This window comes from Phacochoerus africanus, chromosome X (assembly GCF_016906955.1).
Source record: "Phacochoerus africanus isolate WHEZ1 chromosome X, ROS_Pafr_v1, whole genome shotgun sequence".
Lineage (NCBI taxonomy): Eukaryota > Metazoa > Chordata > Mammalia > Artiodactyla > Suidae > Phacochoerus > Phacochoerus africanus.
In genome coordinates, this window is record NC_062560.1 from 30,891,069 (window position 1) to 30,904,204 (window position 13,136).

Sequence of the window (13,136 nt, forward strand, 5' to 3'; positions counted from 1 at the left end):
GGTCAGTCTCTCTCATTTGTGTATATATAGATAGATAGAGATATAGACATATACACGTATTCGTACATATGGAGAAAATATAAACACATTTATATATAGACATGCATTTCCATTTATATATACTTACATTTACATATATGGATGCCTATATCATTCTCATGTATGGATGGGAATTCAGAACTTTCTTATCAAAAACTTAAAGACATTGCTTTTTTAAGCAGTAAAATTTCAAACAATAAATATGCCTTTTCTATTTCAAAACATGAAAAACAAATATGACACCTGCATGTGACATTCTAACTTCACGGGGCATTGCTATAAAACTTCTAAAGTCACCTGGGAGAGGAAATTGTCCATTAGCCACTCATGTGGGTGTTAAATTTACCCAGAGCCCCAGCTAAATCCTCAAATGGCTTCCTGCCCTCAAATTTTCTGAAACTGAAGTTTGAATAAAAAGAGTCCAATCATTTTCAGTCCAATCCTCTTGTGTGTAAATCAGATAATAGGAAGGACTGTATTAAAACGCATTCTCCACCAACTGACATAGGATAGGAAGGTCCATCATCTCATGAGAAGCTTTGAAAAATAATTCAGGAAAATCAAAACATTTTAAATTAATCCAATTCTGCTGAGTCAACCAACTTAATAGAGCCACCAAAGTATTTGTCTTAATAACATCACATAATATTTGTACAAATTGTTTAATGTCATTTGATGTAAAGTTAGTTTTCATGCCTTGATTGTAGCAAATGTATTATAGCTCTTAGAGACCTTTCTAACTTTTGAAAATTGTTCCTTTGTTCAATAAAGTTTATTAATGTCATCAGATGAGCAAGAAACTATACATGTATGCATAGTCTTATGTTTAATAATTTACTCTAAAACTGTATTTTTCAGGCTACTCTTCTTCAAGAGAGGATTCTTGTCTGTATCTATTTTTTGGTATACCTTTAATTCTCCAAAATTGTAGACAGTAACTTAAAGATTAGTCATTTGTTTAAATAGTCAAATGTTTAAAATAATCCAAACATTTTTTATATGCTAGAAACTCTCAAGCTCTGTGGCCTTAGGCCCTTTAAGTATATCTATTTGGATTCTCACGTGTTAACATGTACAGAAGAACAGATCTAAAAATGGAATTTTAATAAATCTACTTCTTCTCTGAAAAATGTTTCCATTAGAGCATTTTCTGTAATTTATTAGAAACAGCTATTTCCCTAGAAAAATAGGCTTGCTTTATTCTCTATTTATGGCCTTTTTTTTTTTTTTTTTGCAGTTTTCAAATGCAAAAGGCCCACAGGACCTGTGTATCTCCAAAATACTTCCCTTATTTATTTTTTTTTTTATTTTACCTCTCAATTTTGTCCCTCCATTGTAAAACTGCTTCCTTCTTTGGTCTATTTTTTCCTTATAGTTCTTTTTTCTTAGTGCTTTTTCATAGTATAATGTTTGCTTATTTATTCTGATGCTTGCTAGAATGTAAACTTCATAAAGAAATGATCTGTTTAGTCCATACTTAACCTCAAAGACTAGATTTTCATCTGGCACCTAGTAGGCAGTCGATACATGTCACATGTCTGTTGAATAAATGAGTAAATACAGTCTTTCTGTCTGGAATTCTTTCCTACTCTCTACTGTCACCCAATGAATTTCTACTGAATCTTTAACTCTCACTTAAGGCCACTTATGGAGGCCTTTCCCTACTTTCTAGAGCAAGATAAGTCATTTAGTAATGTATATGTAATGTATATATTTGTAACTTTGAACTTAGCATGGCCAAAATTTTATATTTAATTATATTTAATTAGTGCAGATCCAGGAGAATGGGTGCCACGATTGTTGTCCCAATTCCCATTCCCACCATGGTAGTCCCAGACCCCATCCTGGCAGATAGTTGCTGCTCAACACATGTTTGTTGACTGAATGAATTACGGTGTTCAGTATCACACTAATTATAATTCTTAGGTAAGCCCCTGTCTGCTTGCCAAACCCTCTGGTAGCACCACTCTTCTGAACCTCAATGTTGTAGCCAAATTGGCCCTGAAAGTTCCAAGGGTGCCGTGTTCAATTGATATACTGTTCCCTCTTCCCAGAAACCATACCCATCTCCATCAATCCCTTTTATACACACTTTGTACAGTTCCCTCCAATGTGCCCTTTAGATCATAGTTTAAACATCACTTTACTAGAGAATCATTTCATACCTTCAAGCTTTAGCTTAAATCAGACTAATTTGTTGTCACAAAACTTTGTTCCTTTCCTTAATAGAAATAAATTATGTCCATTTAAAAATATTTTCTCATTTTTTAATTATTTGATTAGTGTTTATTTCCTCTATTAGATTAAAAGTACCAAGAAAGCAGTTGCTATGTCTACCACGATGACCATGGATGACAAAGAATCAGGATTTAAATTCAAAAAGGGAACCTAAGAAATGGCTACCATTGCATGGGGGTTCCAAAGAAGGCAGGAGGCTCACAAATTATCCATTTCTGACCCAGGAATGTAGTGGCAAAATCTCTTTTTTCAGTTTTACCTCTGTTACCCAGCATAATCCCTATTGACATAGTAAGAACATTACAAGTACTCATTGAAAATATGAAAACAGAATGGAGAATGCTTAGAAAAAGATATGGTAATATCCTCCAGGACTGAAGACTCTACATACATTATCCATCTTAGTTTTTCAGCCAGGATATTTCTCAATAAAATTAGTTAACTGGCACCACTAGTTACAAATAAGGCTCTCTGTGTACTAATATAATAGAAATCTCTAGAGTTAAGGACAAGTTTCTGACCTGAGGTGACATTTCTGAGGGACAAGCTGAACCTTTGATAGAGAGAATGAAATTAATTTACAATAGACTGCACTTTTCAGAAGATTCTCCTTTATAAGTCATGCCATCTTTCAGAATCCCTAAGCATATGTTCTGACCTAACTTTGTTTTTCTTCAAACCTTTCGAAAAGAAGACTTCTAAAAGTCTTTTAAAGTTAGAGAAAATCCAACTTTTAATAGAGTTCACAGAACTAAGTCAATACATATAAAGATATTCTATGAGGAGTATTTTTAGAGTTCTAACTCCAGAGAGTAAGAACATCTCTCTCTGTTATTGAATTAAATCAAAGGCCTCCCTTCCTAGTTCTCTCCCATCTGCATCTCTTTATTAAAGACAACTGAGTATCTATTTTGAGGCTCTGGTACTTCAGCAAATTGGAGAGAAATGGATTAAGGCATTGTGGTGACATGAGAGAACATGGAGGAGGAAAAAGGTTGGGGCAAGGTTCAACGGGAAACTGGTCTTTAGGAATGAGCTACAGATAATGAGACCTTGCTGAAATGAAAGCCCTCAAGGATTCTTCTCAGGTTCCTGTCCCCCCTTTTTTCCCCCTTGTATTGAGTCAATATACCTGTTTCTCTTTCCTCAAATTCTTCCTGTTACTTCTAACAGAATTCCTCAGGGACCAGTATGAAACATATGATAGTTTAGTCTCTGAAGCATACATGCAATTCCTGTCACATGCAGAATAAATTTGTGTTGCTGCTCAAGTGATTCCTCTAATGGATTTTCTCCTGTCTTTTTATCCTTTATTATTTCTTCTCTCCTCCTCCTTTTCCAACATCTCTTCCTCTTGTCTTTCCTTATAATAATTAAACTGCGTAAGACAAGATTATATATCTTATAAAGAACTTAAGAAAGAATCACCGAAATTTCAAAGTCAAATGAGAACCCAGCATTCCAGGGCAATTCAAACCAATGGTATAACACGGTGTAGAATTCAACTGTGAATTCCTCTGGGGCTGAGGAAACTGGTGGAATGGGAAGAAAGAAAGGCCAAAGCAGGGGCCTTTTCGCTGCTTAATTCCTTTAACTCTGCTTTTTTAGACACTAGTCTAGATTACCTAAAAGTCAGGTGACAGGAAGAGGCTATATAGAGGGAAATGAGGGCATCAAAAGAATAAAGGGGGTAGAGGGGAAAAGAGGAGTCTGGGAGGCTTTGATCATCCTTAATTAATCATTTTGATCACTAATTAAGGAGGGGGGCAATCATGGACAAACATGGACTGAGTTTGTGTGAATTCATAATAGCCAATATAGGTACAGCTATCTTAGCAGATGTTTCTGGGTCAAAGAAATAAAGGCAGAAAATAAGGTAAAAAATGAAAGCAAGTAGGATAATAAATATAGAAAAGCTTAGGGCCACTACTCTTAATTTATCTTACCTAAGGTCTAACCCAGTCACCATCTGTGAGTGCTATGGACTGTTTTTCAAGGTGGCATAGTCCCACAGGCATTACCTTGGAATAATTATATTTGAAATCTAGTTGTACTAGGTCTGGTGAAGCCAAAGTGGCTGTTTTTCAGGTGTTAATTTAACTGGAATTACTCTATGACTTAGAAAATTTTCTGCCTTAATTTTTAAAAAATCAGTGGTCCTTTTAACCTCTGCCTCCCAAACTTCTTTTATCTTTTCTGAAAATTTCTGACAAACATTGAATACTAGATTTTTACCCATCTATAAGCAGTTATAACATTATTGTATTAGAACTATGGAATTCCTTAAAATGGGTGTAGCAGTGGCCTGTCAGTCCTTTAGCCAGTTGTGTGTGTGTGTGTGTACAATAAATTTGGTCATATACGCAATTGTGCACTATAATATTAAGTGCAATAAACCTTTTAGAGCTATAACCCCTGCAATTTCATTGAAATATAACCAATTAAGATGAGTCAGTAATATATATTAAATGCTCGATTGTAGCAGTTAACAGTTTTGTCTTTCTCATTTAATGATGGAAAGTGAGATAATATTGTTGGAGATTGGCAGTCTAAGGCAGTAACCTTAGGAAATGACATTTCACTGGGATTAAAAAAAAAACTACAATTCACACAAAAGGAGCAAAAAGAGAGATAAGGTTTTAAGAAACCACCTTATAGGTTAGGTAAGATAAACTACATTTAGAACAACATCGGGCTTATAGGGTGATATAAACTCAAATTGATTGGATCCTTAGACATGTCAGTCTACTGATCCCTAACTATCACATAGGAAAGGCAAGCATTTGTTGTATACATTGAATGCCCAAAATATAATCTGTAGTTGTGCATATATGTGAATATATGTCTCACATTCAGAATAATAAACAATTGTTCTTTCCCTTAATGTCAATATTTTAGTTTATGTATATATGCTTTGTTGAAATTTTTAAAAATTGACAATAAAATTTTACCATTTCCAATTAGAAAAAAATATTAAAAATATGAAAATATCTACATTATCCTTTGTTAATATGTACTAGCTATGTTTCCAAGGACACAATTACTATAAGTCAGGTTGAATGAGGGATTGAAAGGCTAAGTATCTGCTCCAACAAAACTTCCATGACTTAAACATCCTGCTATGTCCTCATCAAGACTACAACTGAAAGCTTCCAAGAAAAAAATATACTGAAGGTGTTAAATGTCTTTGTCTCTCTTTTTTTTTGGCGGGGGGGCACCTGCAGTATATGGAAGTTCCTGGGCTAGGGGTTGAATTGGAGCTACAGCTGCTGGCCTACACCACAGCCACAGCAACATGGGATCCAAGCCACATCTGCAACCTACACCTCAGCTTGCGGCAATGCTGGATCCTTAACCCACTGAGAGAGGCCAGGGATCAAATCTGCATTATCATGGATACTAGTTGGGATCTTAATCCACTGAGCCACAATGGGAACTCTTAAATTTCTTCTTATTTGATTGAATATATCTTTTTGTGTGTGTGTTTTAATCTTTTCTTCTCTTAGACTGTAGATTTGAAGAAAGCATAAATAAAATTCCTCTGACCAGTTATCTAATACATGGTATTCAGCTATAATAAATAAATAGATCTGCATTTACACATTTCCCCAAAGTCCAGGAAGCTAGTGTGAGCAATGAGTGTATAATGAAAAGGAATTATGCATAAATGTCCTATGAACACAACATAATTTGAATTAGTTTAAATATATTGCATTCTAAATATTTGTCATAAACAAATTGTATTTTAAATTTTCTAAGTATTTTCTGAGTTACAATTAATTATTTTGAATGATGTATTTAGTGAACTAAAGAAAATAATCTGACCTTAAGCTGTTCTTCCAAAGCAGCAGTTGCATGATCTCCACTAGATTCATCGACTACCACCACCATGTGCGTGAGAGAATTGACCCTGACTTGTTCCTGTTCTAGGTCTTCCTGAAGCACCTGAAAGATAAAAAAAAATAAGAAAATTAAAATGATAGTCTACTGATCTATATGCCAAAAATATTTCTTCCCAAATGAATGTGATTTATTTCTGCCATATTTTGGGTAATTAATTTTTTATTAGACTAGAACCATTTCAAGCAAATTTTATGCCATGGTGCTCAGCAAAATGTGCACATTTCTGTCAACTGAATGTGAAAGTACAGAGAGAAAGAGCATCTGTTGAGAAAGGCATGCTAATATGTGCTGCCAGTTATCCCACTTCCTCTCGCTTTTCTCTTAAAATACTCAGCTGCCTATGGCATCTTCAATGTCTCATTCTCTACAAAGTTATGTTATCAACCAAAGCAACACTAACTCTCAACACAAAAGACGCTTCCCACTACTGACATATTATTTGTTCCTCTTCACTAAAAAATATTTTGTGTTCTCTAGTTACTCTTTCCACTTTCTTACCCCATTAGTCCCTTTACCTAGCTATCCCATTAAAACATCTCTCGTAAAGGTTGCCATCGACCTCCAGGTTCCCAAATCCAATAACCAGTTTTTGATACTACCTAACTTGACATTTCAATTACTAACCTAATTAATCACTCCTTCATTCTTGACCCTCTCTTCTCTTTTCTTAAGCTTCATGAACCGCCCTCTCCTGATTATCCTCCCACCTGATCAAGAACTGCTTTTTAGCTCTTTTGCTGGTTCCTTCTCTGCTCTAATATAAATGAGATGTCAACTCTGGATAAAAACCAATGGTATTCCATTACACTAAGGGAGAAAATCCAAATTCTTTACCTGAAATCTTTATATGATCCAGCACCTTCCTACCACTCTTTACGTACAATATAACTGCATACAATTCTTGCCCTCTGACACTGTTTCAGTCACACTTGTCTTCTCTCTCTGCTACAATGTGTCAAGCTGTTTGCTCTGCCCTAAGTGCTCTTCTTCTATATCTTTAAATAATCTTTCTTATCATTCAAGACTCAGTTTAAGTATTACATGCTCAGAGAGGCTTTTCATGAAGATAGGATCTAAATTTGCTTCTTACTTACTATTTCTATAACTTCTTTCTTTTTTTAATTAAAGTACAGTTGATTTACAGTGTTGTATCAATTTCTGCTGAATGGTATAGTTATTAGGCATACATACATATGCATTCTTTTTCTCATACTATCTCCCATCATGTTTCACAATCAGATTTTTCTTTTAGTTTAGTCATTTATTGTTTGTGGAATATAAAAGATCCACTAGAACAGAGACACCCTTTGTCCTTCTCACTACATATTCCAAGCAACTAAAGATAAACAAACTTTTGTTGAATGAATAGCACCATGAGGAGAGATGAGGGCAATATGCACAGATGAGTTTGGCCCTTTCTGATTATATAAAGATTACAATCTATTGGGAAGGATTAGCTTTTTTAAAAAAGTATAATTATAATTATACTAACAAGCACATATAACCCAAAACAGTATTCCAATCTTTAAAAAAAAAATCAGTGTATAAATATTTGTAGAGAAAAACAGGGGTAAACAGAGGAATAAAGAGATAGTAACAAAGGAGGAGTAAACAGAGGAGGCTGCTCTAGATCCAAGATACTCTGCTCCAGTTCCTCCAAGATCTTATCATGCTACACTAATTACTACCTGGAAATCCCCAAATAAGAATGTAAAATTCCTAGTTATCTAGTACTCTTCTTAGAACATTTTTAAAAATATAATATAAGGAGCTCCCATCGTGGCACAGGTGGAAGAAACTAATCCAACCAGGAACCATGAGGTTGTGGGTTTGATCCCTGGCCTCGCTCAGTGGGTTAAGGGTCTGGTGTTGCCATGGTCTGTGGTGTAGGTCGCAGACATGGCTAGGATCCTGCATTGCTGTGGCATAGTATGGCAGTTGTAGCTCCAATTTGACCCCTAGCCTGGGAACCTCCATATGCCATGGGTGTGGCCCTAAAAGCTATATATATTTGTCCTTATGTATAAGAACAATGAAGCAGGTTTGGGACAAAGTCTATCACTTTTTAGAAAACCTGTATTCCCTATTTGTGAAACACTGATGCTTGGCACCTATCAGACTAGCTCTTAGTTATTCAAACCCTATGGCAGATGTAAGGGAACCTATTAGGATTAGCTGCATCGCAAACTCAAATGCTTGAGCATTTTTATCCTACGACTTTTATTTTCAAGTCTCAACATTTTAGAGCACTATAAAATCACTTACTTTTACTTGCTCTCTCCAGATTTTCATGGTATATTTTCAAGTGAAGCAATTTAGAATAAAATGACTATGCATCTATTTTGTGTGCAGAGTCTATACTGCCTATCACGCTTTTGACATTCCAGAGCTTACACTGGTTAATAAAACTCTTTCTGCCATGAGGCCGAAAATGGAAACATTAACATTCAGAGTTGCCCTTGAAAGTCATGTTGAGTCTGTGTTTTCTGAGTTATATAAGCCAGAACTTAGAACATTGAAAATGTGTGACAGGAATGTTTAAAATAATAATTAAAATAATATATTGGTGTCCAATATATCATAAATTTGTTTAATTTGGCCAGTTATTTTTTCCTGTAACTGAAGTATGATAGTATATATAATTACATATATTACAGGCAATTCAGAAATAATGCTATACTATTCACATTTTTTATATGTACATTGTTATTTTCACTGTTTTCATAGGTTTTAAACAAAGAAACCTAAGAAAAATCATTGTTTGGTCCATGATGCACATACTTTGACACTCAGGTTGCATCTTTCTAAAGCATATGTGATCAACTATACTAGTTATTTTCTCCAGTACTTAGATTTGTAATTTTGTTTTATTTATCTATTTGCTTGATAATCAGAAATCATATCTTGCCATATTGATCAGGGGTTTACATTTCATGCTTTGGCTGAAGTACTAACCTGAAGTATCACTAAAGCTAGTTGTGAGTTGATAGGTTTAAAATCAAACATGAAAGATAGCTGAACTCATAAAGAATTCAGATAAATAAGGGAAAATGGGAAGTTTCTCCACAATTGATGAAAATCTTGAAGAATATATAGCACTACAATAGATTAGCATATACTCTATTTAAGTCATTTCCAATGTCGCCTTTTCTTTTCTATGACTTTCAAATTATACCTTTTCTTTTACTCCTAATCAGGGGTTAAAATAGAAAGGGTTAAATTGATCTTTCTGGGAATACTCAATAGCTGCGAGACTGAATTATTGAAATATTGTAATCATATTTCCTATTTTCGTAGACCTCAACTCTGAAAATAAACATTAATGGGTAACAGTATTAGCTAATCCTCTGTTTATCTGCAAAAGACAAAAGACTATAAAATATCCAATGCCCAGATTTCATTTTTTTATTTTATTTTATTATTATTATCATTATTATTATTATTATTATTATTATTTGCTTTTTAAGGCCCCTCACCTGTGGCATATGGAGGTTCCCAGGCTAGGGGTTGAATTGGAGCTACAGCTGCCAGCCTACACCACAGTCACAGCAATGCCAGATCTGAGACGAGTCTGTGACCTACACAACACCTTACAGCAATGCCAGATCCTTAACCCACTGAGCGAGGTCAGAGATTGAACCCATAACCTCATGGTTCCTAGTCAGATTCGTTTCTGCTGAGCCACGATGGGAACTACTCAGAGTTCATTTTTGAAAAAAGAAGTTGATTCTTAGAAGTAGCAAAAATGCCACAAAGAAATTAGTGTGTTTAAAAAGTTAAAATGTTCTGCCAACCTATATATCTGTGAATAAGTGTTTTGATCACTGACATAAAGTACACCCTCCTGCTTCTTTCTTTGAAAAAAAAAAACATAGATTCTCAAGACAATTAATTTTTAAAATACACTAAAGTTTTTAAAGCTATCTTACAATTAATACTAATTAAATGTTTACTTCTTACGGATTTGAATTTCTCATAGCTGTATTTATATAATGGAGATTTATGGTTGATTTGCTAATTAAGCCTGAAATATAAGCCAAACTATTCCAAATACAGATGTATCCCTAGAGAATTACACTAAAATTTTTTCCTATCAGAAGATATATTCAGGAGTTCCCGTTGTGGCTCAGTGGTTAACAAATCCGACTAGGAACCATGAGGTTGCGGGTTCGATTCCTGGCCTTGCTCAGTGGGCTAAGGATCTGGCGTTGCCATGAGCTGTGGTGTAGGTTGCAGACGTGGCTTTCATCTGGCGTTGCTGTGGCTCTGGCGTAGGCCAACAGGCTACAGGTCTGATTAGACCCCTAGCCTGGAAATCTCCATATGCCATGGGAGCGGCCCAAAAAATGGCAAAGAGACAAAAAAAAAAAAAAAAGATATATTCAGATTAAAATGCTCTAATATATGATTGTTAAAGATTTTCTTTATTGAAAGCATACAAATTATTTATACACACAAATACATATTAGGTATTTTATTATGTATTTCTTGCCAGTATTTTTATTAAAGTAATGCATTTGTTACACTTAACAGATTTTAAAAAATCTGTCATGCTCCTAATTAAATTTTTATACCATTATTAGATACAAATGTCATCAATGTTTGCTTTCTGATGTCAACTAAAAATATTTTTTTTCCTTATAACAAGAGAAAAGGCCAACAGTAAAATTTAACATTAAAAATGCTTAGATTTTGTTATACCCCTGCAAATAATTCTATATTTTATAAATTATTCTCTAGCTAAAGAATCTGACCAAATTTGTTGTTTCTTTAGCACTTAATCACATTTTATGAATTAAATGTGAATTTTCTTCTATTTTCTTCAAATATCATTAGTGGTACTGAATTCTTCTTGCCCTGACCCATGTCAAGTTGGTCTTTAAACCTGGCTTAGAACAACCACTGAAGAGTCACTTGAATGTTTACTTCAGACTTATGTTTTTATCCTTTCCTAGCATGCATGTGAAATAATGTTTGGAAAATAAAGGCATGGAAATATGTAAGGCTAGGGGACTATGAGATTTGATGTTTAGAGGTGAAGAGCAACAATGAATACAAAGAAAGAGTATTAGAAAACAAAAACAAAGTTAGGTTTCCAGTAAGTTCTATAGGAGGGCTTACAATACTTCCTTTGGTCACAGTATATGCTCCGGAACATGAAACAGGAAGGGATGATGGCTGCCTATGCACATAGTTTACTTCATTACTCCTTCTACGTCAACGATTAACCAATAGGAAAATGCCGACACTTGCAGATCTAAACACACTAACACAAACACACCTCTAGGAAAAAACACCCATCATGGGTTCTGCATGGATTTTAAGGCCATCTACTTCTTGCCAAATACCACTTTAAATTAATATGATTAGAAACATGTTTAATAAACTATTAAGTTTAAGTAAATAGCAGTTTTTAGCTTAACCAAATAAATGTACACAAAAGGAAAGACTAAGGAGAAGAAAACTTGTATTGAATATAAAAACCTGTAAAAATCTTAAGAAACCAGAAGAGTTTCTAAGAACATGGGATAAATCCAACATCTAGGAAAGTATTATCTTAAAATCCAGCTCAGGAACCAAAAAATCCCTAGATACTTATCAACAATTAGGTAATACAATGCATTTGGATGCGAATTGATTTTATTTTCAAATAAAAGCACCCCAGACAAATCAGGAATAAAGATTTCTTAGGAAATGATAGGGGTGGGGGCTGGCAGTGCATCATTCTTGCAACATTTCTATTATGGTTGTTCTATGTCCTTCTTTCTATCACTTCTGCATTGGGCTAGTTTTTCTATTCCCTAGTCTGTCTATTCCCTGAATGAAATGATCTGAAATGACTTGCCATTTTTATTTTCAGTCCAATATTCACTTTACTAAGCCTGACTGGTCACAGTATTGTCTATATCTCCATGAGGATGTATTTATGGTATGAAATTGTATTGTAAATTTTGCTAAATATTTAAAATAAGCTTCCTTAACAGGCTCTCTTAGAACTGTTTTCTTTTCTTTCTTTATTTTTTTTTTTTTTTTGGTCTTGTGCCTTTTCTAGGGCCACTCCTGCGGCATATGGAAGTTCCCAGGCTAGGGGTCGAATCGGAGCTGTATTTGCCGGCCTACACCAGAGCCACAGCAACGCAGGATCTGAGCTGCGTCTCAACGTATACCACAGCTCATGGCAACACCAGATCCTTAACCCACTGAGCAAGGCCAGTGACTGAACCTGCAACCTCATGGTTCCTAGTCAGATTCGTTAACCACTGAGCCATGATGGGACCTCCCTAGAACTTTAATTTTAATATCCACTTACTAAAATGTTATTTCATAATTATATTAGTTTATATAAGAACCCATTGTTTCTTACCTTCTTTTTAGAAATAAGTATTTATGTTTCTCCCAACTCCTAAGCACCAAAAGAGGGCCCCAAAGACTATGTCAATAATATTTTAAAGGTTTTTAAAGCACCTAATGCTTACCAATCCCAGGAAGTGGGCTTAATAATGTGAAAAAATTCTTGTAAAAACAGCTAACAATTAGCATACCCCTACATCTTTCAGAATATAAGGATAAAAGGACATAGAATGGATGATAGAGTGACAAAAATGCATTCATGTTTAAAGGTGTGGGATCTAAAGTCAGATTTCCTGGTTTGATTCCTGCATGTATTTCTAACCAGATACATGCCCTTGGAAAAGTTTCCAACCCATACCCCTCCTCAGCTTCATTATTTTCAGAAGTGGAATAGTAAGAGTACACAAAAATTACTTGATCTTATTTATCAATGAATTCAGCAAAATAGTAGGATACAAGATTAACATTCAGAAATCAGTTGCATTTCTGTATACTAATGAACTACTAGAAAAGGAATATAAAAATTAATACCTTTTAAAATTTCTCCCCCCAAAATTAAATACCTAGGAATAAACCTGGTTCTGCTGTCGATGTCCAAAGCATTT

At 34.6% G+C, this 13,136-nt stretch overlaps 1 protein-coding gene across 6 annotated transcripts in view; it reads right to left on the minus strand.

The window, feature by feature from the left end:
- The window catches only part of DMD (dystrophin), a 2,144,556-nt gene that overhangs the window by 1,549,524 nt on the left and 581,896 nt on the right, over window positions 1–13,136 (minus strand). For all 6 annotated transcript variants that reach the window (XM_047764837.1, XM_047764839.1, XM_047764840.1 and 3 more), the window contains one exon: window positions 6,103–6,222. In XM_047764837.1, the coding sequence (XP_047620793.1) occupies window positions 6,103–6,222 (120 nt within the window). The remainder of the gene's footprint in view (window positions 1–6,102; window positions 6,223–13,136) is intronic.